Source organism: Gadus macrocephalus, chromosome 22 (genome assembly GCF_031168955.1).
Source record: "Gadus macrocephalus chromosome 22, ASM3116895v1".
NCBI lineage: Eukaryota > Metazoa > Chordata > Actinopteri > Gadiformes > Gadidae > Gadus > Gadus macrocephalus.
In genome coordinates this window covers 5,629,976-5,653,445 of record NC_082403.1, presented here as the reverse complement: position 1 = coordinate 5,653,445, position 23,470 = coordinate 5,629,976, and the positions used below count along the sequence as shown (strand labels likewise).

The window sequence follows — 23,470 nt, the reverse complement described above, 5'->3', positions numbered from 1 at the left end:
TTTAGCATTGTTTACCGAAGAATTGTGGTAGTTTAATTCAGTCGCCCTCGACCTGTCCCCAAATCATTTCAGTCACACCATAAAGCCCCAGTACTTATTTGCTCTCGTCTGACAACATTTTGAATGCACGCAATCTTTGGGAAAGTTTTTGGCGCAGTTCATATTTGTATAATAATAATCTCTTGTTTATTTTTCCGCACGGGTAACATTTATTTTTTTGTTTGGGGCCAACACATGTAGTTTGTATTTACGGTCTGATGTCAGAACAATTATGCAAGGAATCCTTTCTCCTGGAGTTGTACCTCTTTATAAAGGCTTGCCCCTTTGCGTGCGGCTCCTCTGGCACAGCAGTGAGGGCAAACCTTGGGTACAGCAGTTTTGAATTGCTCTTTTAACACTCAAAACCAACAATTACAGTTGAGTATCTTTTACGGTGTGGCTGTCACCCCGATGGCTTTGTAAACCGCAATCCCATGACATTTCTGGCCCGATTTGCAGACAAGGCCAGAGCAATTCTATGCTTTTCTTCTCACTGACGTCTCTAGTGAAACAAGCAATATGACAATGGCTTCAAATCATTTGTTAAATGTTCACAAACCAAACCTGTACTCCTCCACGATCTGGCACACCTGTTGTGCATCAAGGTCTGATTACTGCGTGTCTGAGTGTTTTTCCTGTCTGCTCGGTAGCCTTGCTGAAACAAAGGTTGATTTGTTGTTGATCGCTGGGAAGCAGGGAGCAAATCAGCGAAGCCTAGGGCCTTAACAACCACACAGCCCATAATTTCCCTGCATTTACTGTAGGACAAGTCCTTCAACAATACGGGATGTTTAGTGGCTTTGTTTCGCTAGCTGCTCAGGCCCTTGACCCACTTCCTTCTGCTTTGCTGAGAATCTGCTGCATGCTTTACGTCAGACAGGTTGAAATCCTCTCATCGCTCTCCTTTGTGTCTTTTTGTGTGCGTGTCTCTTTTTAATAAAAGGGAGGAAGCACAATTTATATCAGCTGATTGATGATATTTAGATTCACGTGAAGAATGATTAGTTTCTGTTTCGTAGGTTCCATTTGGTCCTGATGAATTGTCCAAACTAAGTGCTGAACAGACCATGCGTAACCTGTTTGTTGACCTGATGCAGCCAGCCGCTGAAATGAAGGTCATTCCATGACCATGGTTTGGTGACGGTTTTGAACCTTCTTGCGTTTTTATTTCCTTCACTCTCCAGCTGGACCGGACACCAGAAACCACTCTGACGGTTGGGCTGGGGCCAGACCTGACCATGCTCCCCAAGACTCCACCAAACCGCCCACCTCCATCATCCACCATGTCCTAGCTGGCCCAAACCTCCACAGCACCCTCCCTCCCTCCCCCCGCTCCCCCCTATCCTCCTTCTGTTCCAGCCCCCCCCCCCCCCCCCCCCCAACCATCCAGTGGCACCATGAACCACATGCAGCGACTCCCCCACCAGCAGCAGCCGCAGCACCATGGCTGCTCGGGCTCCGAGCGAGACCTTCACTCGGCCACCTCCTCCATCAGCCTGCCCTCCATCAGGAAGACCCCCAAGAAGCGTCGGCTGTCCCTCCACTCGCTGTTCGGCCGCCGGCGCCACCACCACCGCGAGCCCCGCCGCTGCAAGCTCCGCCCCCTGCAGGCGGGAGGGGCGGGCGCCGACGTGGCCCCGGCGGCCAGCGACGAGAGCATCCCCACGGCGACGGGCCAGGACAAGCCCTCGGGGATCACGGCGGCGGAGGCGGCGGCGATGACCTCGTCGGCGGCGGGAACCACGTCGCCGTCGCCGTCGCCATCAGCGACAGCGTGTGTCCCCACGGAGCCGCTGGAGTGCCCGCTGTGCCTGCTGCGGCGCGCCCGCGACCGCTTCCCGGACATCATGACGTGCCGCCACCGCTCGTGCGGCGACTGCCTGCGGCAGTACCTGCGCATCGAGATCTCTGAGTCGCGCGTCAACATCTGCTGCCCCGAGTGCCCCGAGCGCTACAACCCCCACGACATCCAGGCCATCCTGGCGGACCGCGCCGTCATGGAGAAGTACGAGGAGTTCATGCTGCGGCGCTGGCTGGTGGCCGACCCCGACTGCCGCTGGTGCCCCGCGCCCGACTGCGGGTAAGGAGACGAGGGGTTTGGACGTAAGGTGGAGGTTGATTTAGGTCCGGGGATGGTTTTGATGCTTAAGTTGACGGTTGGGGTATGGGGTCCGCAGCGTGTTGAGTGAGAATTCTTGCCGGGGCCTAAAAAAAAAAAAAAAAAGTTTGGTTCCTGTTGGTTGTCAGTTGAGGTCATGGGTAGGTAGGGAATTTATTTTATTTTTTTATTTTATTTTTTCCAGCGGCAGCGAATGATAGGTAGGTTGTTTTCATTTAAAAACGAGAAAATTCGCTCATCCTTGTACAGCATGAAGAGGTGCTGTACAAAAACGTAATTATAGTTAGCATAATTATTTTTATTTATTTTTTTTAAAGCTCATAAAATAATTTGGGTAGCACATAATTTTTTTTTTTAGGCCCGATGGTGTTGTAGGCCTGTAGCACATACGGCCTGTTAAGACAACGTTAATTCAATAGATCCCACATGCTACTGAGTGTTTGATTATCAAACTATTCTCAGCAAGTATGTTTGCCTTTTTTTTTTTTTTTTTTCTTTAGAAATGTAACACCTTTTTTGAAAGGTTCTGTTTTAGGGGCCTGAGATGAGCACAACACAACGTGCACAACAAGACCAATGTCACTTCCTCATTCAACTTTTTGAATCATATTTATAGTAAACCCGGTGTGCCGGTTGTCAGCTTAACAAAATATGTATTAACGTAATAATAACAATGACTAAGAACTATTAAGACTTGAGAGGAAAGATGAAGATCTTTAGACGACCGTTGAATTTATAAGTTGAATTGATCAATACGACTTAGTGAATCTGCTCTACAACACAGAGCAACAAACGATATCCAAGATCGCTATCGTTTGCTGCTCTGTGTTGCAGAGCAGGTTCACTTGGAGGCAGGTCGTGTCCAGCTGTGTCTCACCACTCCGTGCCTCGTCATGATTTCCCCCAACAAACGTAATGACCTTCAGCCCGCCCTGACGTCCCACTCTTAAATTAGAGGTGTTATACCAGCAATGCAGCAGCGGGCACTTGGCAACCGCGCTGGCAGACGCAACCTAATATGACTGCGGTTTGAGGCGCGCAGACAACCAATCATTTGAGTAGTTGTGTCTTAGCAGCAGGGGGGGGGGCGAGGCGACAGCCCAGTGTGGGACTACACAGCCCGGGTTTCGAGGCTGCGAAGGATCTCGCTCAGCCTTTTGAAGTAGACGACACTAAACTCCTCTTTAATGTGTGTTGCAGAATCTAAAATCCGACTCCACTAGATTGTCGTATCGAGGGATAAAAACACTGCTCCGTCTTTTTAGTATCGCAGTGTTATCGTGGTGTGTTTTTTATTTTAGCTTTTGGTGTTTGTTCTAGTGCGAGCACGGTGTACAGTACAGCGCAGAGCCCGTGTCCTTGAGATGAATGGCTCCTTCTGGAGTGTGTTGAGCGCGTGCGACAGGCCCGGGCCATCCCACTTAACTTCCGCGTGTTGCCTTCCCTCTCCCCTTGTTCAACGCGCCGCCTCTGCCGAGGGGCTCGGCCCCTTGTTGTTGTGGCACACTGCTATCACATTGTTGACTTCTGGTACAAGAACAACCATTTGAAGATTGAGATGACTAGTGTGTATATGTTAACGTTTTTTTAATGAAATGAACCATTATAGGAACGCCTATGAAATGATTTTAGACTGATTTTAGACTATTGTTTGTGCGATTTGTATTGGGAAGAGTGTAACATCTCAATCTACATGCTTCCCCTTGCATCTTTTAAACTCGGAAGATTCCCTTGACGAGATGCACAAGGCTGTCGTGCCACATGCAGGTTCACTCTGTTCACGATCATACAGAAGCCAATTTTCTATCAGTTCTGCGAGTCGAGAATGATCATTATCCCTCACACACTGCGGTCGGGCCTGTTGCCGTGAGCCTTCTCTGAAGCTCCTCCCCCATTGGTCGGTGTTGACACGTGGTCTGGTGCAGCAGCCTGGCAACGCGCATGTGTTTCTCAGAATCGGCTTGTAAGGTTTCCAAGGAAACCACATGTTTGGCAGTATCGTAACCACAGCACTCACGGTGCATATTCGTGGTAATCCATTCAGGATGGTTTCGTTTTGGGTCATGGTACACAACTCCTATGTTGTGTGTTCATTCCCAAGAGCCACCTGCTGTGAACGTGTTTAAAGCAATGACTTTTTATTTTTTGCGTTTATACTAATGCAAATAGAAAATGTGAATCATCTAGTTCAATTTACCAGCTAGCTAGCCTTCAACAGCTCAGTCACTCTCAATTTATTAAAATGGCTCTATTCTTTTTTTTTTTTTTAAGTGTTAAGGAAGTAGTGTGTGTTTTTGGGTGGTGTAGCGCTTGAATGTATAATGTTGATTTATGATCCTGGGGTTGTTGGTTTGAAACTCACGAAACTCACGGCATTTTACTCGACTGCCTGGCCGTATAACCGCTGTCTCTCTTGCTGCTGTATCACACTATCTAGCACCTTGGGAGTTCCCTTTAAAGATAAAATCTGCTATAAATAAAACCTATTAGTATATGCTACACGTGTACCGCTTAAGATGGCGCAATTTGATTGGTTTGCTATCTCGGGATATTGGGCAATATCCAGAGATTGAGATCTCAAACTCGGGATATTGTTGGCGCGCGCGCGCGCGACGTTCTTCTCGTCACGCTTATCAAAATTAATAAACCGCTAATAAAAACTAATAAATGCAAAAATAAGCTTTTCTACTTCCTGCAAAATGTGTTATCTGGTTTATTTTTGGAGTGTTCACGTGTGATAAAACAATTATTCACCTCCGGCTCCGTCAATAGTTAGGAATTCCCCACTATTGACGGAGCCTTCGGGGAATAATTGTTAATTATTATTTCCGTCCACCACAGATTCAGGTTCAGATTCAGAAAACTTTATTGTCTGTCGTAAAAGAAAATCATCTTTGACGTGGCTCGACATACAAACATGAAAATGTACTGATAGGCATTCATACAACAACATTGATCTCTGAGAGCACACACAGTGTGTATAGATCTTAAAACAAGTATAAATATTAAAAAATGTAAAAATAACTAAATAAAATAAAAGCTGTGGATATGTGTAAAGCGTCAGGGATCCTTTGTCCATTGTTCATTGTTTATTTAAGCTGTTTATGGCAATGGGTATGAAATAAATGAGTTTTTGTGTATGTTTTTCTTAGACAGGGGTACACAGTAAAAAAAATAAATAAAAAACATTGCCGTTTACCTCCCGCCTCCACAGGTACGCGGTCGTCGCCTTCGGCTGCGCCAGCTGCCCCAAGCTCACGTGCGGCCGGGAGGGCTGCAGCACCGAGTTCTGCTACCACTGCAAGCAGCTGTGGCACCCCGACCAGACATGCGACGCCGCGCGGCAGCAGCGCGCCCAGAGCCTGCAGCTCAGCGGCTTCCGCTCCTCCTCCCTCAGCTACAGCCAGGGGAGCGGCGCGCCCGGTAGGTGGTCCCCCGTCCCCCCCCCCGTCCGTCCGTCCGTCCGTCCGTCCGGGGTCATGACCCCCCAGGGTAGAGGAGGGTTTTGGGAGGAGATGATGAGATAAGGGGTTCTTGTCGACCCGGCGGCCATCTTGGTTCTAAATGCTAGCTACATGGGGGATATTACAGTTCGTTACCGTGTTGCCGTCCGTTTTTATAGTGATAATTTTATTTGTGTAGGCCTTAAAGGTATAGGGTCGGCTTAGGTTAGGAGGTAGAGCAGGTTGCCTTGTAACCGTAGAGAGAGAGAGAGAGAGAGAGAGAGAGAGGGGAAGGTTGCTAGGTCGATCCCCGGCTCCTCCTAGCTGAGTGTAGAGACGCCCAGCCCTAGCTGCTCCCGGCGTGCCGGCTGCTGCCACTGGTGTACGGTCGACAGCGCCGTCAATGTGTGTGTGTGTGTGTGTGTGAACGGTCGTAAGTCGCTTCGGATAAAGGCATTTGCCAAATTTAAAATGTAAACTTTAAAAAAAAAAAAGAATGATACGAGTCCTTATTGATCTAGCAGACATCTAAGTTACTACAGTTCTGTCCGTTTTATATCAGTCATGTTATTAATGTAGGCCCTTGAAGTGAAACCGTCACACCCGGCTACATTATAATGGTGTACTGATAGTTGGAGTGCTGAGTTTGAGAGATGGAGAAGTGCTTCAGACAGTGTTGGGTCACAACATAAGGAAATCGGGAACGCAGAAAAAGTCGGACCCTTGACGTCATTAGTGCCGGAATCGCATTCTCCGTTTTGGGGCGATTCTGAAAAAAAAAAGATCGTAAATGGTCCATCTGTTCTGTGAACAGACTCTGCGTCGCGGACGTCAAACACGCGCGCACACGCAGTGCAGCCTCGCTCTCATCAATTAAAAAACAGCCGGGCTTTAAAGGTTGCCCTTTAATCAGGGCTACAGGCCCGACGGCTGAGCCCTGGCCCAGACCACATGCTAACCCCCGTTCTCTCCCTCCCCCCGGTCGCCCTCGGTTGTGCAGCCGATGACATCAAGCCGTGCCCGCGCTGCGCCGCCTACATCATCAAGATGAACGACGGCAGCTGTAACCACATGACGTGCGCCGTGTGCGGCTGTGAGTTCTGCTGGCTGTGCATGAAGGAGATCTCCGACCTGCACTACCTCAGGTGAGACCTCGCTGCGCCTGTCGGACGAGCTCTTTCGACGCGTCCTCTTTCTGTGTGTCTTCAAAAAGGATTGATTTTGAAGTGGTGAAGTTAGCAGAGTCTGGTGCGAGTCGACCTCGTTCACCCTGATGCTGTACTGAGTGCTATGGAACCACAACCATGTTCTGCATTTTTGATTGACTTCTATTTCTCTCTTTGCTCTCTCCTCCCTCCCTCGGTCTCTGTCGCTGTGTCTCACTATCACTCGTCGCCCCATCCCTTTGTTTGTTTGTTTGTTTGTTTCTTTCTTTCTTTCTTTCTTTCTTTCTTTCTTTCTTTCTTTCTTTCTTTCTTTCTTTCTTTCTTTCTTTCTCCCCCCCCTCCCCCTATCGTATTGATCTCTCTCTCTATCCCCCCCCCCTCCCTCTCTCCTCTCTCAGTCCGTCCGGCTGCACCTTCTGGGGCAAGAAGCCGTGGAGCCGGAAGAAGAAGATCCTGTGGCAGCTGGGCACGCTGGTGGGGGCGCCGGTGGGCATCGCCCTCATCGCCGGCATCGCCGTGCCCGCCATGGTCATCGGTATCCCGGTGTACGTGGGCAGGAAGGTGAGGGACACGCCCACAAAAGCTCTCGCGTCCAATGGGGAACGAGCGCTCCGTAGTTTGATGTTTGGGGTTTGACGTTGTTGTCCGCGAGACGGGAGGGGTTAACAAATTTCTCTTATCACGAATAGTTTGTTTTAGAATAAAAAATGATCTGCATTTGTGTTCACCCTTTGAAATGTTTATGATCGTTTGAAGGATGATAAGTCACGAGGAGTTAGTCAGCGGTGGGCTAATATCTACATAAGGCCATGTATACTTTCAACAAAGACCGGGTTTTAAGGGTGCCTGCCTCATGTATTTTAACACGTCTATTCAATCAGTTCCTGAACCTGACACAAAACTGCAAAGAAGAAAAAAGTGATCTAGGCAAGCTATGATTCAAATGAGTCCGTCTCCCCCCCCCCCCCCCCATCAGATCCACAACCGCTACGAGGGCAAGGAGGTGTCAAAGCACAAGAGGAACCTGGTCATCGCCGGGGGCGTGACACTGTCCGTGATCGTCTCCCCGGTGGTCGCCGCGGTTACCGTCGGTACGAAGCTTATTCCTCCTCTCACTTCTACTTCCTGTCAACGAAAGCCATGAAAGCCCAGTCTATGCACGATCTCTGTGTGTGTGTGTGTGTGTGTGTGTGTGTGTGTGTGTGTGTGTGTGTGTGTGTGTGTGTGTCTCTCAACAGGTATCGGCGTTCCCATCATGTTGGCCTACGTCTACGGCGTGGTCCCAATTTCCCTGTGTCGGAGTGGCGGTTGTGGCGTTTCCGCCGGCAACGGCAAAGGAGTTCGAATAGAGTTCGACGACGAGAACGACGTCTACGTGGGCAGCGGGATGGGAGCTCCAGGTGAGCCCGTCTCCCCTTCATCCATCCTCTACTGTGGTAGAGTAGAAGTGGGGAGACTGTAGAGAACCTGGGCCAGGAAACGAGAAACTGAAAGTTTCCTTGGCTTGCCCTGTTTCCTGTTTTGTTACTGACGTGTTATACAGAAGAGCAACTTTCAAAAGGGATTTTAAAAAAAAAGTGTTTTCTTCAGTGGCCAGTACACTGTGGCACCCTAACAAACACCTTTGCACACTTTACTCATGCTATGCCAAGTTTGCGTTCGCAAATTACTCATTTTAGAGGTCACATAGAGGTCACATAGAGGTCACATAGAGGTCACATAGAGGTCACTTAGGGGTCACTTAGGGGTCACTTAGGGGTCACTTGGAGGTCACATAGAGGTCACTTAGTATCGTTCTCAGCCTCACCTGTAAGCCTCTCTTAGGATAAAAGCATCAGCTCCATATAAACGTCCTATTTGCAGGACTCACTCACATTATACAGTATAATAAACATGGCCTCTCTCTCCTCCGCCCCCCCCCCCCCCTCCACCCCACCAGACACCGCCTCGGTGGCGGAGACCCGCCTGCACAACCCCAGCATGGGCGACGGGGCCAGCGTGGGCGGGCTGACGGGCCTGAGCCTCAGCGGCAGCCACCTGGAGCGCTGCGGTGCCACGGTGGGGGGGGCCGGCGGAGGGGGAGGGGGAGGAGGGGGGCCCGGGTCGACCCTGAGGGACGCCAGCCTCAGTGACCACGACGACGCCAGCACCACCGCCCTGGCCGGCGGCAGCATGGCCAGCAGCTGCTACAACAGGTAAGGGTGGTGGCCGCGGGGACCGCAGTAGAGCAGCGTTGTCGTCTTGACAACACGCCCGGTTTCCGTCCCCTTGTGTACATAATGTAACAATACGGTTGCGCGTCATAGTCAATCGCCCCCCCCCCCCCCCCCCCATTGTCCTGTCTGTATTTACCGCTGGTGCGTTTCCAAGCACACTGGAAAACTAGGTTAGGTTTCTTAAAGGTGACGCGTTGTTCCACCAGGTGCGACTGGGATTATCCGTTACAAGACGTTTTTGGAAGCTCTGCCTCTTCCGGCATCGCCGTGTCCCCCTAAATGCCTGACGGACGGTTGATCAACGTTTGCTACAGTGCACTGGGTAGGCCGGTCGACTGATCTATCCAGTGGACACCTAGGTGGACGCGCCCACTTGGGATGTCAAAAAAGGCAGATTATTATTTATTTTTTTCAAACGGCTTGTAACTCACACCTGGTGGTATAATACGTCACCTCTAAGTGTCATGTAAACACCGTAGCCAGGTTACTAAACTGTTGTGTGAGGAGAACCAGAACGGTCGTCCCTCTCAGACCTCGGTCTGTCTGTCTGACTGACTGACTTGACAGTCAGTAACTAACTAACCTGCCCCCGGTGGCTGCAGGGTGGAGGTGCAGGCGGACGTGCAGAAGGAGGGCAGCAGCCTGAGCGGGGACTCGGCCTCGGTGAGCCTGGGCCCCGCGGGGGACAACGCCAGCACCAGGGCCATGGCGGGCTCCATCCTCAACGCCTACACCCCCCTCGAGAGGTCGGTTCACTGGCACACCCTCTCGCTCTCTCTCACTCACCCTCACTCACTCTCACTCACTCACTCACTCACTCACTCACTCACTCACTCACTCACTCACTCACTCACTCACTCACTCACTCACTCACTCACGTCCCCTGGTCGTCGTAGGATCAGCCGTCCGGTTGGTACGGTCCAGTGTGGAGCCTGGTAGGTTGAGCTAGCTGTCTTGCGTCTGGGTGGACAACACGCCCACTAGTGATTTTTCTTTTTTACACACATTGTAGTAAAACAGGGCCCCTTTTGTGTGCAGGCTGTTTGCCACCAGCTTGCCGTTGAATAATGGCGTCCTGGTGGTTGTGAGGCCCTCCCATCTATCCTCTATTTCCACATATACATGTGTAGATGGAAGTAGAATAGCTGGGAGAGTTTCCCCTCCATCTCTCCCACCCATCCTAGACTGGTTGATGACGAAGGATGATGAAATGTCCCGTCCTCTTGATGGGCTCTGCCTGCGCCTTGGTCAGCCTCTCCCTCCCACCCTTTGTACCGGCCATGTGAGCCCTGCCTTCTGTCGTCCCTCAGGGCCAGCAGCCTGGAGGTGCAGGTGGACGTGGAGCCCCGGCCGCCCAAGATGCGCCACTGCAGCGCCAGCAGCAGTCTGGACGGCGGCGGCGGCGGCGGCGGCGGCGGTTGTGAAGAAATCCCGCCAGGCCTCCACCCATGCGCCTCCACCTCCACCCACGGCCCTCCACACCCCCATCTCCCAGGGAGCCCCAGTTGCCCCACCAGCTCCTCCCGGCCCCGGTTTCAGGAACTCTCGGCCTCGGCCTCCTCCTCCGCCATCACCTCCTCCTCCTCCTCCTCCTCCTCCTCCTCCCGCCCCTGGTTTCAGGAGCTGGCCGCCTCTTCCTCCACCATCACCTCCTCCTCTACCTCCTCCTCCCGCCCCTGGTTTCAGGAACTGGCCGCCTCCTCCTCGGCCATCACCTCGTCCTCCTTCCGGCCCTGGTTCCAGGAGCTCACCTCCTCCTCGTCGACCCGCCCCTGGTTCCAGGAGCTCACCTCCTCCTCCTCCGCCTCTCGCTTCACCGGCAAGAGGAGCAAAGGGCGTCTGTGGAGGAAGGTGGGCGGCAACAACAACGGCAGCGAGAGCGGCAAGGCGGAGGCGGAGGTCCCCCGGAGGAGGAAGGGGCCCATCGACACCGAGACGGAGGGCCGGCGGGCCGCCGGCTCCCCGCCGCCGGGGCCTCCCTCGCCCAGCGGCAGCCTGCCCTCGGTGGCGTCCGACTCCCGCCGCAGCGTCTCGTCCTCCGACGCCTCGGAGACCTCCAGGCCGCTGGCGCTGCCGCTGCCACTTCCCCCCACTCCCCCCGCCGCCGCCGCCGCCGCAGCCGCTTCCTTCCTGGGGAACCGCCCCCAGCCGGCGCGCGCCGCCGCCAGCGCCATGCCCGAGGTGGAGCACGACCGCCTCGAGCACCGCCCCGCCGCGCCCCAGGGCCCCGACGGCGCCGCCTTCGTGGTGGAGTGCAGCCAGGGGGGCGGGACCTTCCTCTTCATCGCCGAGGAGACCAGGACGGACTCTGCTGTCGATCTTGCGCCTGATGAGGAGAAGGAGGAAGAGGAGGAGGAGGAGGAGCACCAATCGGAGGCCGCCAGCCAGGAACCCGCTGCTCTGCATGCGACGAGCCCCGCCTCCAGAAGGAGCTGCGTACAGACTGATATCTGAAGGGCAGAAGCCCGCGGCTGTCGCTAGCTTCATTAGCTCGGTTAGCATCGCTTGCTCGGAAGCGTTGCGCTGCATGGGCTCGGTCCGCATCCCTTGGCTCGGTTAGCGTCTCTAGCTCGGCCGGCCTTCGCGCAGACGCTTCTTCTACTCATGGGCACGAGCGATTGCTCATCCTAGTAAGACTGTTGTGAGGTTTCAAGGCTTTAAGTCCAACTTAAAATTATTGTTTTTCTTGTCTTGCTGCTATCGAGAAATGAGGAATACCAAACGGAAGGAAAAGGTCCTGCGTGTGTGTGTGTGTGTGTGTGTGGTGACGGCAGCAGTAGAGGACAGAGGTGGAGAGGGAGCGAGTTTCTCCGAAGCGGATCGGCTGGTTTGTGACAGAGCTGCCGTCCAGGGAAGTGAAGGTCTTTGAGTAAGTAGGTAACGTGACGTGAACGTGAAAAGGATGTGACTGAATGCAATGGTCGGTGGAAGCTTATATCAAGTTAGTACTCAAATTGATTCTCCTGCTGCTGAGAAGATTGTTCCTTTTAAAGTCCAGCGGTGAAATACACACGGCTCGACCACCCCCACAACGCCCAATTTTTCCTGAAATTGTCGTAGCAAAAATAAAAAGTAAAACGGTGTGTCAGAATGTTGAGCTGCTAATGTCTTGTCCCTAGTCTAAACTGGCAAGCAGATAGGTGGCCCCAAAAAGCTATTTCAGACTTTGCTTATGTTTTAAATTAAGTATGGCAACAAATTCGACAAGTCTTTTTTTTTTTTATCAATTTTAGATCTTTCCATTTTAGACATTTTTGTGTCAATGTCAAAGCTTTGTTTTGGGTTCCAAGCGAGCGCCACAACCCACATTCTCCTTGACGACAGACAATTCTTGTCAGTTTGTAACTGGATAATTCCATTTTATGTTTTTTTTTGTCTGCTATTTTTCCTTTAAAACGAGTATTCTAAAGGTCCATGGGTGGTTTGGTTTCTATGGTGACCAAGTAAGTGGAGAATTTGACCGATCTGGATGCAATATAAGAAAAGTGTAGTTTGATTTTTTTTTTTCGGAATGAACTCGAGTGCACATGTACTCGCTTGAATTAAATGAATGCCTTGTCAATCGTCATATGGGATGCAGAGTTCGATAACGGTATTATATGTGCCTTCAGTATCAAGATGTCCTCGTTGATGGTATTCTTGTACATAAACACATGATCGCATGTGATTATGTCATATCACCATTTACATCATTGTTTGGGTTACTCTTCAACTACAAAGAGGCATACGACACCTACAGATGGTTGACTATAAATATTTATATTAACTCTATGCTGTTCAGTTGTGTGTGTGTGTGTATATTCTTTTGAGCAGATTAATCCATCAGTTTGTTGGTACAATCTTTGTTAAATACACCTGCCTCTCAAATGATGCCAGAAAGAAGATCACTTTATTTTTTACAATTCCTATTTTTAAGACTTGAGTTTGGATGTTGTATTCCTACTGTACATATTCAGGGGTGTTTTTTACGCCTTGGCAATTGTGGATGCAATTTTATGTTTGTGCTTATTGTTTTTGACTTTGTGCCTTCTCAGACTGGGGTAGGGTGCAAATAGTATTTGTTTCTTTTCTCTTCATGAAATATCATTTGCTCATTCTGCTGTTAAATATTAAACGTGAAAGGTCAAAAGATAATGGTTTGTTTGTTCAATGTGATGTTGAATGGATGCCAAATAGTCAGCAAGGGCTTTTAATGGCATCCACGCTCATGGATGTTGTTTGACAAACCATTTGCGTCCAGATGTTGACGTTTTCAGAAACCGTGCAAATTGTGACTGTATTGTACCTTAAGGACAGAAAAAAGTCTTTACTCACTTCTCATCAAAAAGCATTCCCAATGCAATTTATTTGCATTCAAAATGATTTACATTCAATCCATGCCAAGTTTCTCTTTTTTTTGTTTTGGTACATTAAACTCCCCCTCTGCGTGTCTGCTAAAATTAAGATTCAGAGGCTGAAGTCATGAATTGGAAAAAAATCTCTGATCTCAAATACTGTAAACGTGTAAACACATCACGCAGCCATCATGGGTTACATTCACAGTTTAACCTGAGCCCAGAATCGTACAGTACATGTAGATTATCTTATCCAATCAGGGACAGCCTGGAGGTCAGCTTTGTTTTAAACTATTTCCAAAAACGTTTTTTATCCCCACACACAAGTTTATCAACATTGATTAACCAAAATAAAACATGCATGTTTTCTTTCTTTAACAAGTTAAATCATTGTTTGGTGTTTGCTTGGATTCCAAAGGGATTTTAAGCTGCTTACAGATGCAAGCGATGGTGAAACCATTTTGGGGGGCAAAAATAGATGACATAGGTTCATCAAACCTTACGAATTATGAGGACACACGGATACAACATAAAATACAACATAAGTACACACTAGTGCAAAATGCAGCGTATTGTGTACAAGTGCAAAGCAATTCAATATTATCACTTGAAAAAAAGGAGTGTATCCAACACGCAAGAAAACAAATATTTAGACCGACCGCGACCATCGTTCAGGGAATTCGGTGGGATAACAAAACCCTAACCATAAACTTTATGGTTGAAATGAACCCTAAACTGTGCCTGCGTTCTGGTAATGTTGGCATATTCGCTGAGAAACGGATGAAGCTTGATAAGGCACACATTTCTTACTTTGCTCCACGGGTCATTCTACAACACCTCCCAACCCCACACTGTATTGTGTCTTAGGCATTTTTTCATCCCGTTCTTTTTTTTTTAAGTCACGAGGACCTTGGGTAGCTCGTTGCTGCGGGATCCGTGTACTCCGTGATGGATGGTACAAAAGGTTTCCGGAGATGCTGAGTTGCAAAAAGCTGCTCCATGGACGGATAAATATATATATCATCTGTATTTCACCATTGTCTCTCGAGCCCTTGGAGGATTGGTCCGGCCAGAAAACAGTCTCTTTTTATTTTTTCTTCCACAGGGCCATCTTGTTTCTCCACCTCCTAGGTGCCTCTTCTCCGGTGGTGTTGCTCCACCCTCGCTCCACAAGCTGCACTACCTGGATGGAGATGATACGATGCTTGACGTGTTGTTGATCTTAGACGTGTTAATCAAGAGTTCACATAAGTATGACCTCGTGGTCATTTCTCCTCCACACATTTCACACACGAGTCTAAAAAGTCAACAGTGAAAGATTCAATATTGGCTCTGCAACCACATCTTCTAGTTTGTTTAGTGGATATTGTTATTGTTTTCCTTTAGTCTCAGTTTTTAGGCAATGCAAATTAGAGAGGGGGGAGAGAGAGCGAAAACAGACAAAAGAGGAATCGGACTGACGACTCCTACGGAATTACGATTCGATTACGAATTCGATTGCGGGAGCCGGACTGACGGCTGTAGGGACAGAGACGGAGTGACAGATGCTGATCGACGGCAGAAAGAGAGACGGATAGACCAGCCCGACTGATGGAGACGGAGAGAAGGAATCAGCAATTAAGTGTGAGGCAAAAAACTAAACATGAGAGAAAGACGGAGACACAGACCGAAAGCTATAGAGCATGAAAGAGATGGCAAGAAAGAAAATGGAGGTGAGCGAGACAAGGAGATAGTGCGGTCTGTGTGGTTAGTATTTGTCCATCAGGCTGTCTGAGACTGAGCAGGGAGTGACCGGTTAAACATGAGATAGACAAAGAGACACAAAGAGAGGGAGAGAGAGAGACCTGTGTATGTGGTTAGTGTCTGTCCATTAGGCTCTGTCTGAGCAGGGAGGTGACCGGTTAGAAATGAGAGAGACACAGAGACACAAAGAGAGAGAGAGAAAGAGAGAGAGAGAGACCCGTGTGTGTGGTTAGTGTCTGTCCATTAGGCTCTGTCTGAGCAGGGAGGTGACCGGTTAGAAATGAGAGAGAGAGAGAGAGAGAGAGAGACCTGTGTGTGTGTGTGTGTGTGTGTGGTTAGTGTCTGTCCATCAGGCTCTGTCGGAGCAGCGAGGTGACGTTCTGGAGCTCCTCCTCTGCCTCGTGCACGTTAGGGTCCAGAACCATCACCTCCTGGAGGTCACTGCTGGCCGCCAGGTAGTCCTGACAACACACACACAAGGCCACAGGCAGACAGACGAACAGACATGAGTGGACACACACCAACCGTGGGACGAGATCTATTTTGACAGAATGTACTTTCATGTATTCTGCCAGTGTTTGTAAAACACACAGCACAGGCAACGTTTCTTTGTTTGATTTGAATGGACAATTCAATGTCAGATCATCCTCCTTTTAATGAGATGACATCATGTTTGTGGCAATGGGATGACACCAGTACCTTTAAACCCTTATGGGCCAGGGCGCGTCTGTAGAATGCCTTCTTATTGGCTGGCTCCAGACTCAGGGCGGAGTCACAGTCCTCTTTGGCCTCTGCATACTGATGAAGTTTCAGGAAGCAAATTGCTCTGAAAGAGAGAAAAATATAGGGAGTGAATTACATTTGACCTGGCTCTTGTTCCAATATGGATGAAAATGTTTAAAGGGTAAAAAATAAAATGTTTTTTACCCTAAAATAAAACATTATTAACATATTTCATAATGCTACAGTTACCTGGTAGTATGAATGTACTTTTGGTAGCATGAACAATTTGAACACATTTCAAATCGCTGATATGCTTTTCTACAGTTTCAGTTTCCAGACAAACTCATCACTTCAAACTTCCTAAAAAGGTGTTACAACCATGATCCTCTAGTGCCCCCTTCTGGTGACATCGATAATTACACCTAAATCTACAAACCTATTTATGCATTTACCGTTTATACTGTCTTTCTCAGTGGTCGATACATATTTCAGCAGTAAACATTTCGCACATATTCAATAAATAGGTTCTCTATTTGCTTAACTGTATAAAAATAGCATACCTAAATGTGCAGGTGGTAACACATGAGCTTCTGACCTACCTGTTGGTGTAAACCGAGCACTCCTCGGGCTTGATGCTGAGACATTCGCTGTACTTCTCCGCGGCGTCCCTGAATTGGCCTCGCTTCACAAAGTCGTTGCCTTCGTGTTTTAACAATGTGAAGCGGGTGTCCTTTCTCCTGGCTGAATTCGGGAATAATAAGAATCAGTATTAGCAATGGGGAATGGGTAGTTAACGTAACGCTATATTTTAACGCTAAGGTGATGAAGGCGCCATCTTTAGAGGTCGCTCTGTTGGTTGGTCAACAGTATGGACCCGCCATAGGAGTGGCTGCAATATATATATATATATATATCGATTTCAATTATACTTCCTGCTTGACCCAAGTATTCATAGTTTCAAGGTATTATTAGTTGTATAGGTTTATTACACCCTAGAGCTAATAAAACAAACTTTTGGTTCGGTCTTACATGATGGCGCAAAAAAGCCAAAGAAGGGAGACAGGATGAAGCTTATAAAGAGAAAAGTGGTTAAAAGATTGCTTTTTGTCTTCTCTTTTAATTACAATTGATTGTGTTTGGGTGGAAACAAATGGCACGATGGACAATAGTTAGGAACGATCGATGAAGCTGTCAGTCAACGGAGAAGAACCTTACTCCCTATTATAAGAGTTGCTGAGAGAGCCACAGTGTCAAGTGACTGACCCTTTAATGCCAAAACCTTCCCCCGTACATTCATTACAGAATTAAGCCTTTAAGTGTTTGAGATCAAACGTCCGCCCACATGTGTGTCAACTCAGCTCATGAATAGGATCATTGTATTATGCAAATAAAAAGTGCTTCCAAATAGGACTGTGGAACAAGAGGTCATTTTCTGTATTAGCACAAAGTCTAGCTTCTTCTCTGTGTTTTAATCGGGCATATTCTAGTCTGGCAAGAACGGCAGCTATTGTTTTGTGTTGCTTATTACACAATCATATCCATGTCTCACACAGTTCATATAACTTGTGAAGCTACCATACGAAAACGGTAACAAATTATGGGAAGTTATCAAGATTTAACAATAACTTCTAGCAATACAAAATTGTGATTGCTAAAAGAATCATTTGATAATTCAAACAAATTCTCTCAGACAGCTAAACTGTTGAGAACAGACTTACCGACTAGATAATAACTGTGTGTGTGTGTGTGTGTGTGTGTGTGTGTGTGTGTGTGTGTGTGTGTGTGTGTGTGCGCCCAAATCAGCCTGTACAAGAAACTTGACCTTGATTGTTCCATTACGGCATCACTACAGTCTGTGTAGCTGGCCTTCCCCTCTGCATAATTGATCGTGTCTACCACCAACCCCAACACGCACGCACACGCACACGCACACGCACACGCACACACACACACACACACACGCACAGCTACTCAGCAGGATTGTGAATGCTGACTGCTCTCTGGCTGACCCATTTTCTGCTGTAACAGGGGTCTTCTTTCAACAGCCAACAGATGCAGAACCATTAGGGCAATCATAAGTCGTGCAGTATTATGGCCATGTGACAGGCAAGATCATGCACTTCATCTGTCACAACAGCGATGAATCATAGATATCTCATCAGTTTTTTTATTTTGTGTTATTCAACTGCATGTCTGCACTGGCATTTCTTCTTCTCATCCGGTTATTTAAGAATTATTTTTTCAATTATTAATCTTTTATCAGTTGTAAACCTCGAATGTGTTTCCTCTGGGATCTCTGCCCTTGTAAAGTACTCTGAAATGTGTTTGAAGAAGCGCTGTATAAATAAACCTCTCGCCTTGCCCAGTTTTCCGGGAAACACACACACACAGATCATTCCTCTGTTTAGGGACCTCCCCCTGGAACAGGAAGTGATGTCACTGACCTTCTTCGTTCGCGGCCCGTGAGGCGCGGGCCTGGGTCAGCTCGGCACTGATGGGCTTCGCTTGGTGCTGCTGCTTGACGAGCATCGGAACCAGGGGGATCTCCGGAAGGTTCTCCCGCCACTCCGGACCCTCCTGATCGATCAGCAGTTTGGTGATTCTGTAGAAGATTCGTGGCGTCATGGTCGGTGTATGTGTGTGTGTGTGTGTGTGTGTGTATGGGTGTGTGTGTGCGTGCGTATTTGTTTGTGTGCACATGGTGTGTCAGAGGGTGCTCATCCCCATAATTATGGTTTGTTTGTGTTGAAGCCTAGAGCTGCCGAGTTTGTGCGTGCACTTGCAATATGCGCACTTGTGTTTGTACTTCACTTCACTAATGTATCACAAATGCAAATGGGTTTACATTTTTCACACCCGTGAATCTCTAGCCATTTGAGGACACTTGGGTGAAGTTTGTGAACCATAAACAAACTGTAATGCAGAGTACAGACTACACTATTGAAAGCATCTAAACAGCATGACATAATCATACCAGAAACAGACATTTTACCACCATGCCAGGAAACCTCAACTCATTCTCGGACTAAATCGTCCCAAATTGTATCCCATGCACTAACATTGAAGATATGGCTTGAGTTATAGTGGAATAAGTGAGGTAAGATGCATTAAGTATAGATTTTCGCATAGATCTTTCCAATGCTAAGGCTCTCTTCTTTCCCAACCTGAAGAGGACACCTGTTATCGGACTGATGTCTTTAATGCATGCACACAGTGGACCATTAGGACTACTGCACAATGGCACGCTTATGTACTTAAAGAGGTAAGTAAGGATGACTAATGCCTCGAGATGTTTTATGTAACTAGTGCTTTATTACTAGACCATCTAGATTTGATTAAAATGAATATTTTATATTCAGATTATTATCTGTTCTTTTAATTTTCTCTCCCACTCCCTGTGTGTTTAGTACCACTCTCTCTCTCTGATTCTTTCGTACCATTCTCTCTCTCTCTCTCTCTCTCTCTCTCTCTCTCTCTCTCTCTCTCTCTCTCTCTCTCTCTCTCTCTCTCTCTCTCTCTCTCTCTCTCTCTCTCTCTCTCTCTCTCTCTCTCTCTCTCTCTCTCTCTCTTACCTATGAACACTGTCGTGTGCCGCCTGCACGCCGGTGTCTATCTGCAGCACCGTCTTGTAGTCCACGTAGGCCTTCTTGTAGCGCTCCAGGGTCTCGTAGGCCATCGCCCTGCGCAGGAGCGGCTTCAGGGAGTACGGCTGCAGCTCCAGAGCCCTAAGAGGATCAGGGAGAGAGAGGAAGCAACACACTGAACGCCCGGGAGAGAGAGGGATATATAGAGAGAGGCTCAACAAGCTCTGTTCTGCGTACCATATGTTGTGTATGAGCCATCTACCGTTGTTGACCGTGGCTTTTGGTGGGTTTATACTACTGTTAAAACAAGACTTTCACGTTTGCTTTAGCTTTCTGCTAAATCTTAAATACATTGCACTTTCTATAATGCATCTTTTCCTTTATTTTCTTTTACGTATCGATTTTACTTTGATTACTTTTTAGTTAGATAAAAAGTATATAGTATAGTTATATTTTATTATTTCATTTTATTGTATGACGATGTTTCTATGTGAAGCACTTTGAGTCTGCCTCGTGCTTTAAAAGTGCTATAAAATTGCCTTGCCTTTATACAGATATGCATTTTTACATATAGGTCACATATTCCATCCTGGATTAATAGATGTGTTTTAGGTCGGAATACAATCACTCTAGTCTATGGGGAGAACTCTAGCTCTGAGTTATGACGGTAGAGACCTCTACTCCCTTAAGTTTCCAGAGTGGATTTAGGCAGTTACACTCACTGACAAACACCAGCTAGTTAAGCCCTTGGCCTTGGGCAAAGCCACAGCCTGTTACAATCACATTCAGGGGTATTATCGGCCAATTAGAGACCGGAAATCCCGTTTTACCCAGACACAGAACACTCTCCGACCAATCATGGAGACCGCAGCTACCCCTGAACTAGTTAAAGCATTACCAGGCATGGCAGCTAATATACTGATAGGCAGACCACTATCGTATTCACCTAACATATATATCGGTGGCTGTGGTAAGTACATTGAATGTTTCCATGTTAGAATATAGTTATAGCAGGTCATCTTCGTGTGTGGTTAACCGGTCTGAGCTGCACTATACTGACATTATCCCAACACATCCAGGACAACCACACACACAATGCATGTAGGTAGCCATTTGAAACCTACACACACACACAGTGCTAAAGCAGTGATTTACAACATAGGAGTAGTGTGGGGTCTCCCACCGTGCGTAGGGGGTTGCCGGAGATTGCTGACTGCTTTTAAGCTATATGGGCCATTTTTTAACGACGCAAACCTTTGAAAATAATAAAAGCGTTTGAAAGGTTTTCTAAAGGTCCCATTTATACAGATACATGCCTATGATTCGTAGCCACAAGCCAACAACCTGGCGCAATGCGGACACATCCACTAGGGCATCCCTGGTCATCGATGTTACGGGAGTTGATGTGTGGAGAGAAGCATGATGCACTAAACTGTAAAACACAAATAGTTCTCGACCTCTAGACATCCGGACACGGGCCCCTAAAAACAGGTTGAGGACGGTTTCGTCACAGTGTTGCCTAATCCACAGCGACTGGACTGTGTTAACACAGAAGGGGCTGTAGGCCTGTACCTTGTACAGTCCTGTATGCAGTCAGCACTGTTTCCATCCTTCAGGTAACAGGCCGCTCGGTTAGAGTGGAGGATCCCCAGGTCCTCTGGGCTTTCGACACCTGTAGCGGGACACACACAGACATTTCCACCCTCTCAAGAAGAACAAGAGACTCGCTTTAACTTTGACCCGAACCACAGGGCCTTGGGGCGAAGCGAGCAAACAGCCCGATCAGAATGTTGCTTTTTGTGGTCAGGGCGTAGATAGCTTGAGTAAACACTCAAAATAAACATGCGTGCTAAGCTTGTATTAGGTAGCTGGAGAAGCTTGTGTGGAGGTCCCTCTCTCTCGCTCACACTTTCTCCCTTTCTCTCTGGCTTGAGAGAAAGGACCAGATCCAAAGTGTTTGTGAGATATTAATACTCAACAAAGTCCCTTTGTGCAGTTAAATAGCCTGCCAGATCCCTGCCTGTTAAAACGCAGCAGAAGCTCCTGAAATTTCAGTCGGGAACAGCCAATCATAGCTAAGAGTGGAGCGTACCGTGTCTTCAGTAAGAGGCCACAGCGTCTCTCTTACTTCTGCAATACTTAACTCTTAAACCAAATGCTGATCCAAATAAGGTCCTCCTCTGAGCCACTTGTTTAGAATAACTCCTCTTATCACCCTATATTGAATGCCTAAACATCCTGAGATGTGTGCGTGTGTGTCCAAGCGTGGTACATTGAATATGTGCTGTCGAGGGTGAAGCTAAGGGTGAAAGTAGGAAGCGTGCCTCGTGTTACTAAAGTAGCTTCAATTCATCACGGAAATCGAACACATGGCCTGAGATGAACGACCAGATGACCCCTTCTCAGATACCCTTTCACCACCTGATACACAGATGCTAGGAGGAGTTAGCTTTATTATCAGTCTGTGTGCTGTCCATCTGTCTCAGATGAGACGGTCATCATTCTTCATCGTTGGGAAACACATTTCATCATTGGGAAAAACACAGCCTTTCAAATCGGAAACATTTTTCTCTATCTCTAGAAATGATTGCATAGAAAACCTATAATGCATGTATTATCTTTCTTACGCATAATTCCATCTTTCAATTGAATACAGGGCACTACAATCCGCTGTCAGTAGGGGACAGTTGTAGCAGAGAAACAAACTTTTCATCCGACAGATCAAACTTAGTCTATTCCTACACTACCTGCATCGGCACATCCATCAATGGCCAGGGTGTATTTCTCCAAGGCCTCCCCGAACTGCCCATTTTTGAAGAGTTGGTTCCCCTCATTTTTCAAACGTGCCAGAGGGGGTGGGAGGGCCCCCGCCGGAGCGTCCAGATGGCTCGTGTCCACCACGGGGACCTCCTGTGGTGGCCGTCCCCCGGTATGTCCACCTCCTGCCTGGGCACCGTTGACCACCGGTGCCTTGTCCGGGGGTCTGTGTGTGGTGCTTCCCGGACCCCAGCTTCGTCTACCTCTCCCTGGCGTAGCGTGGTCTGTTTTGGCCCCCCCTCCTCCACTACCGGGAGGTTTGTCCTGCGCATTACCCATCGCTGCACTCTCCCTCTGCAGAGGGTGTACAACGTCTCCCTCACGCACCTCCTATCGCTCTAACCGCCTCCCCTTCTTCCTCCTCCCCCCCCACCCCCTCCAGGCTCTCCTCCTCCACAAGCTGCAGCTAATCCTCTCTCCTATTGGAGGGCGTTGCTTTGGGACACGCCCCCACCCCATCCTGGGTTGAGGCTTTAGGCATGACAACACCAAAGGGGGGGGAGGGGTTTTAGCATTGCAGTGGCGCAGCGTAGGAGACCTCTGAATGGGAGAACCCAAGCCTCAAATGTCAACACGACCAGAGCAGCTGAGCTATCAGAAGAGCGGTCAACCCCGCAGAACCCAATTGTTGTGAATGCAAATGTAGATTGCGCTTGTCGGATGTCTTTAATCTATCATTTAAAATCTTTAAAATCCACAATATCCCGAGTATACTGATCTCTTGTTTTGTCAATTATGTCTTGCTTGGCCATGCGTTGCACACCACATTCAAGTTGGCTTCTTGAACCAACAGTGTCTTGTTCAAGTAAATAAATAATGTGCATTCTGACAGGCTAAGATAAGCCTACTGTTCTTGCCAGGTATGGTAAGGAAAGAGCGATCATATTTTAGTGAGTAGAGTAAGGACTATTTGGACCTTGTCAGCAGCGTGGAAGTTGTACATGGAATAATACCCATCAGCAATTCTGAGTTCATTAAATGTGAAACATTTGTATTGACAGTTTGCGAATCAAATCTGTGCATTTATGTGTTTATTTGATTCATAATACCTCTTTGAATCAGGGTAGGCAATTGGAGAAACCAGTCAGAGTAAACTAGCTTTTTTTAAGTACCAAACCGAAAACATCCCATCTCTCCCTTCGGGCAAACCTCTAAAGCCACTCCCCCAAAACATGACTAGCTGGCTGGCTTTAGCAGTAGGTCGGCTGTGGGTGGACTCGGCTTAGCCTGGAGGAAGACTCTGTTCACGCGCGGTGAATGTAGGGGCCGAGGGCTCGCAGGTAGCC

At 48.2% G+C, this 23,470-nt stretch overlaps 2 protein-coding genes across 3 annotated transcripts; one reads left to right on the top strand and one right to left on the bottom strand.

Moving 5' to 3' along the window:
* The first annotated feature begins 1,396 nt into the window (after positions 1 to 1,396).
* LOC132450948 (E3 ubiquitin-protein ligase RNF19A-like) lies at positions 1,397 to 13,779 on the top strand. The gene is made up of 9 exons (XM_060043157.1): positions 1,397 to 2,119; positions 5,373 to 5,581; positions 6,602 to 6,746; positions 7,166 to 7,328; positions 7,744 to 7,858; positions 8,006 to 8,167; positions 8,707 to 8,962; positions 9,586 to 9,729; positions 10,294 to 13,779. The coding sequence occupies exons 1-9, from the start codon at positions 1,437 to 1,439 to the stop codon at positions 11,435 to 11,437; spliced, it is 3,021 nt and encodes a 1,006-aa protein (XP_059899140.1). The 5' UTR covers positions 1,397 to 1,436; the 3' UTR covers positions 11,438 to 13,779.
* spag1a (sperm associated antigen 1a) lies at positions 12,235 to 22,538 on the bottom strand. Of its 2 annotated transcripts, XR_009523948.1 has the most exons (8): positions 22,115 to 22,538; positions 20,940 to 21,039; positions 19,356 to 19,508; positions 18,228 to 18,385; positions 16,383 to 16,524; positions 15,760 to 15,886; positions 15,278 to 15,521; positions 12,235 to 15,161 (listed from the first exon to the last, which is right to left on the bottom strand). XR_009523948.1 is itself a non-coding variant. In XM_060043192.1 (7 exons), the coding sequence occupies exons 1-7, from the start codon at positions 22,461 to 22,463 to the stop codon at positions 15,396 to 15,398; spliced, it is 1,155 nt and encodes a 384-aa protein (XP_059899175.1). In that variant the 5' UTR covers positions 22,464 to 22,538; the 3' UTR covers positions 12,235 to 15,395. The 2 variants fall into 2 exon arrangements, 1 of the variants encoding a protein (XP_059899175.1); XM_060043192.1 differs by having other exon boundaries at positions 12,235 to 15,521.
* Positions 22,539 to 23,470: the final 932 nt, after the last annotated feature.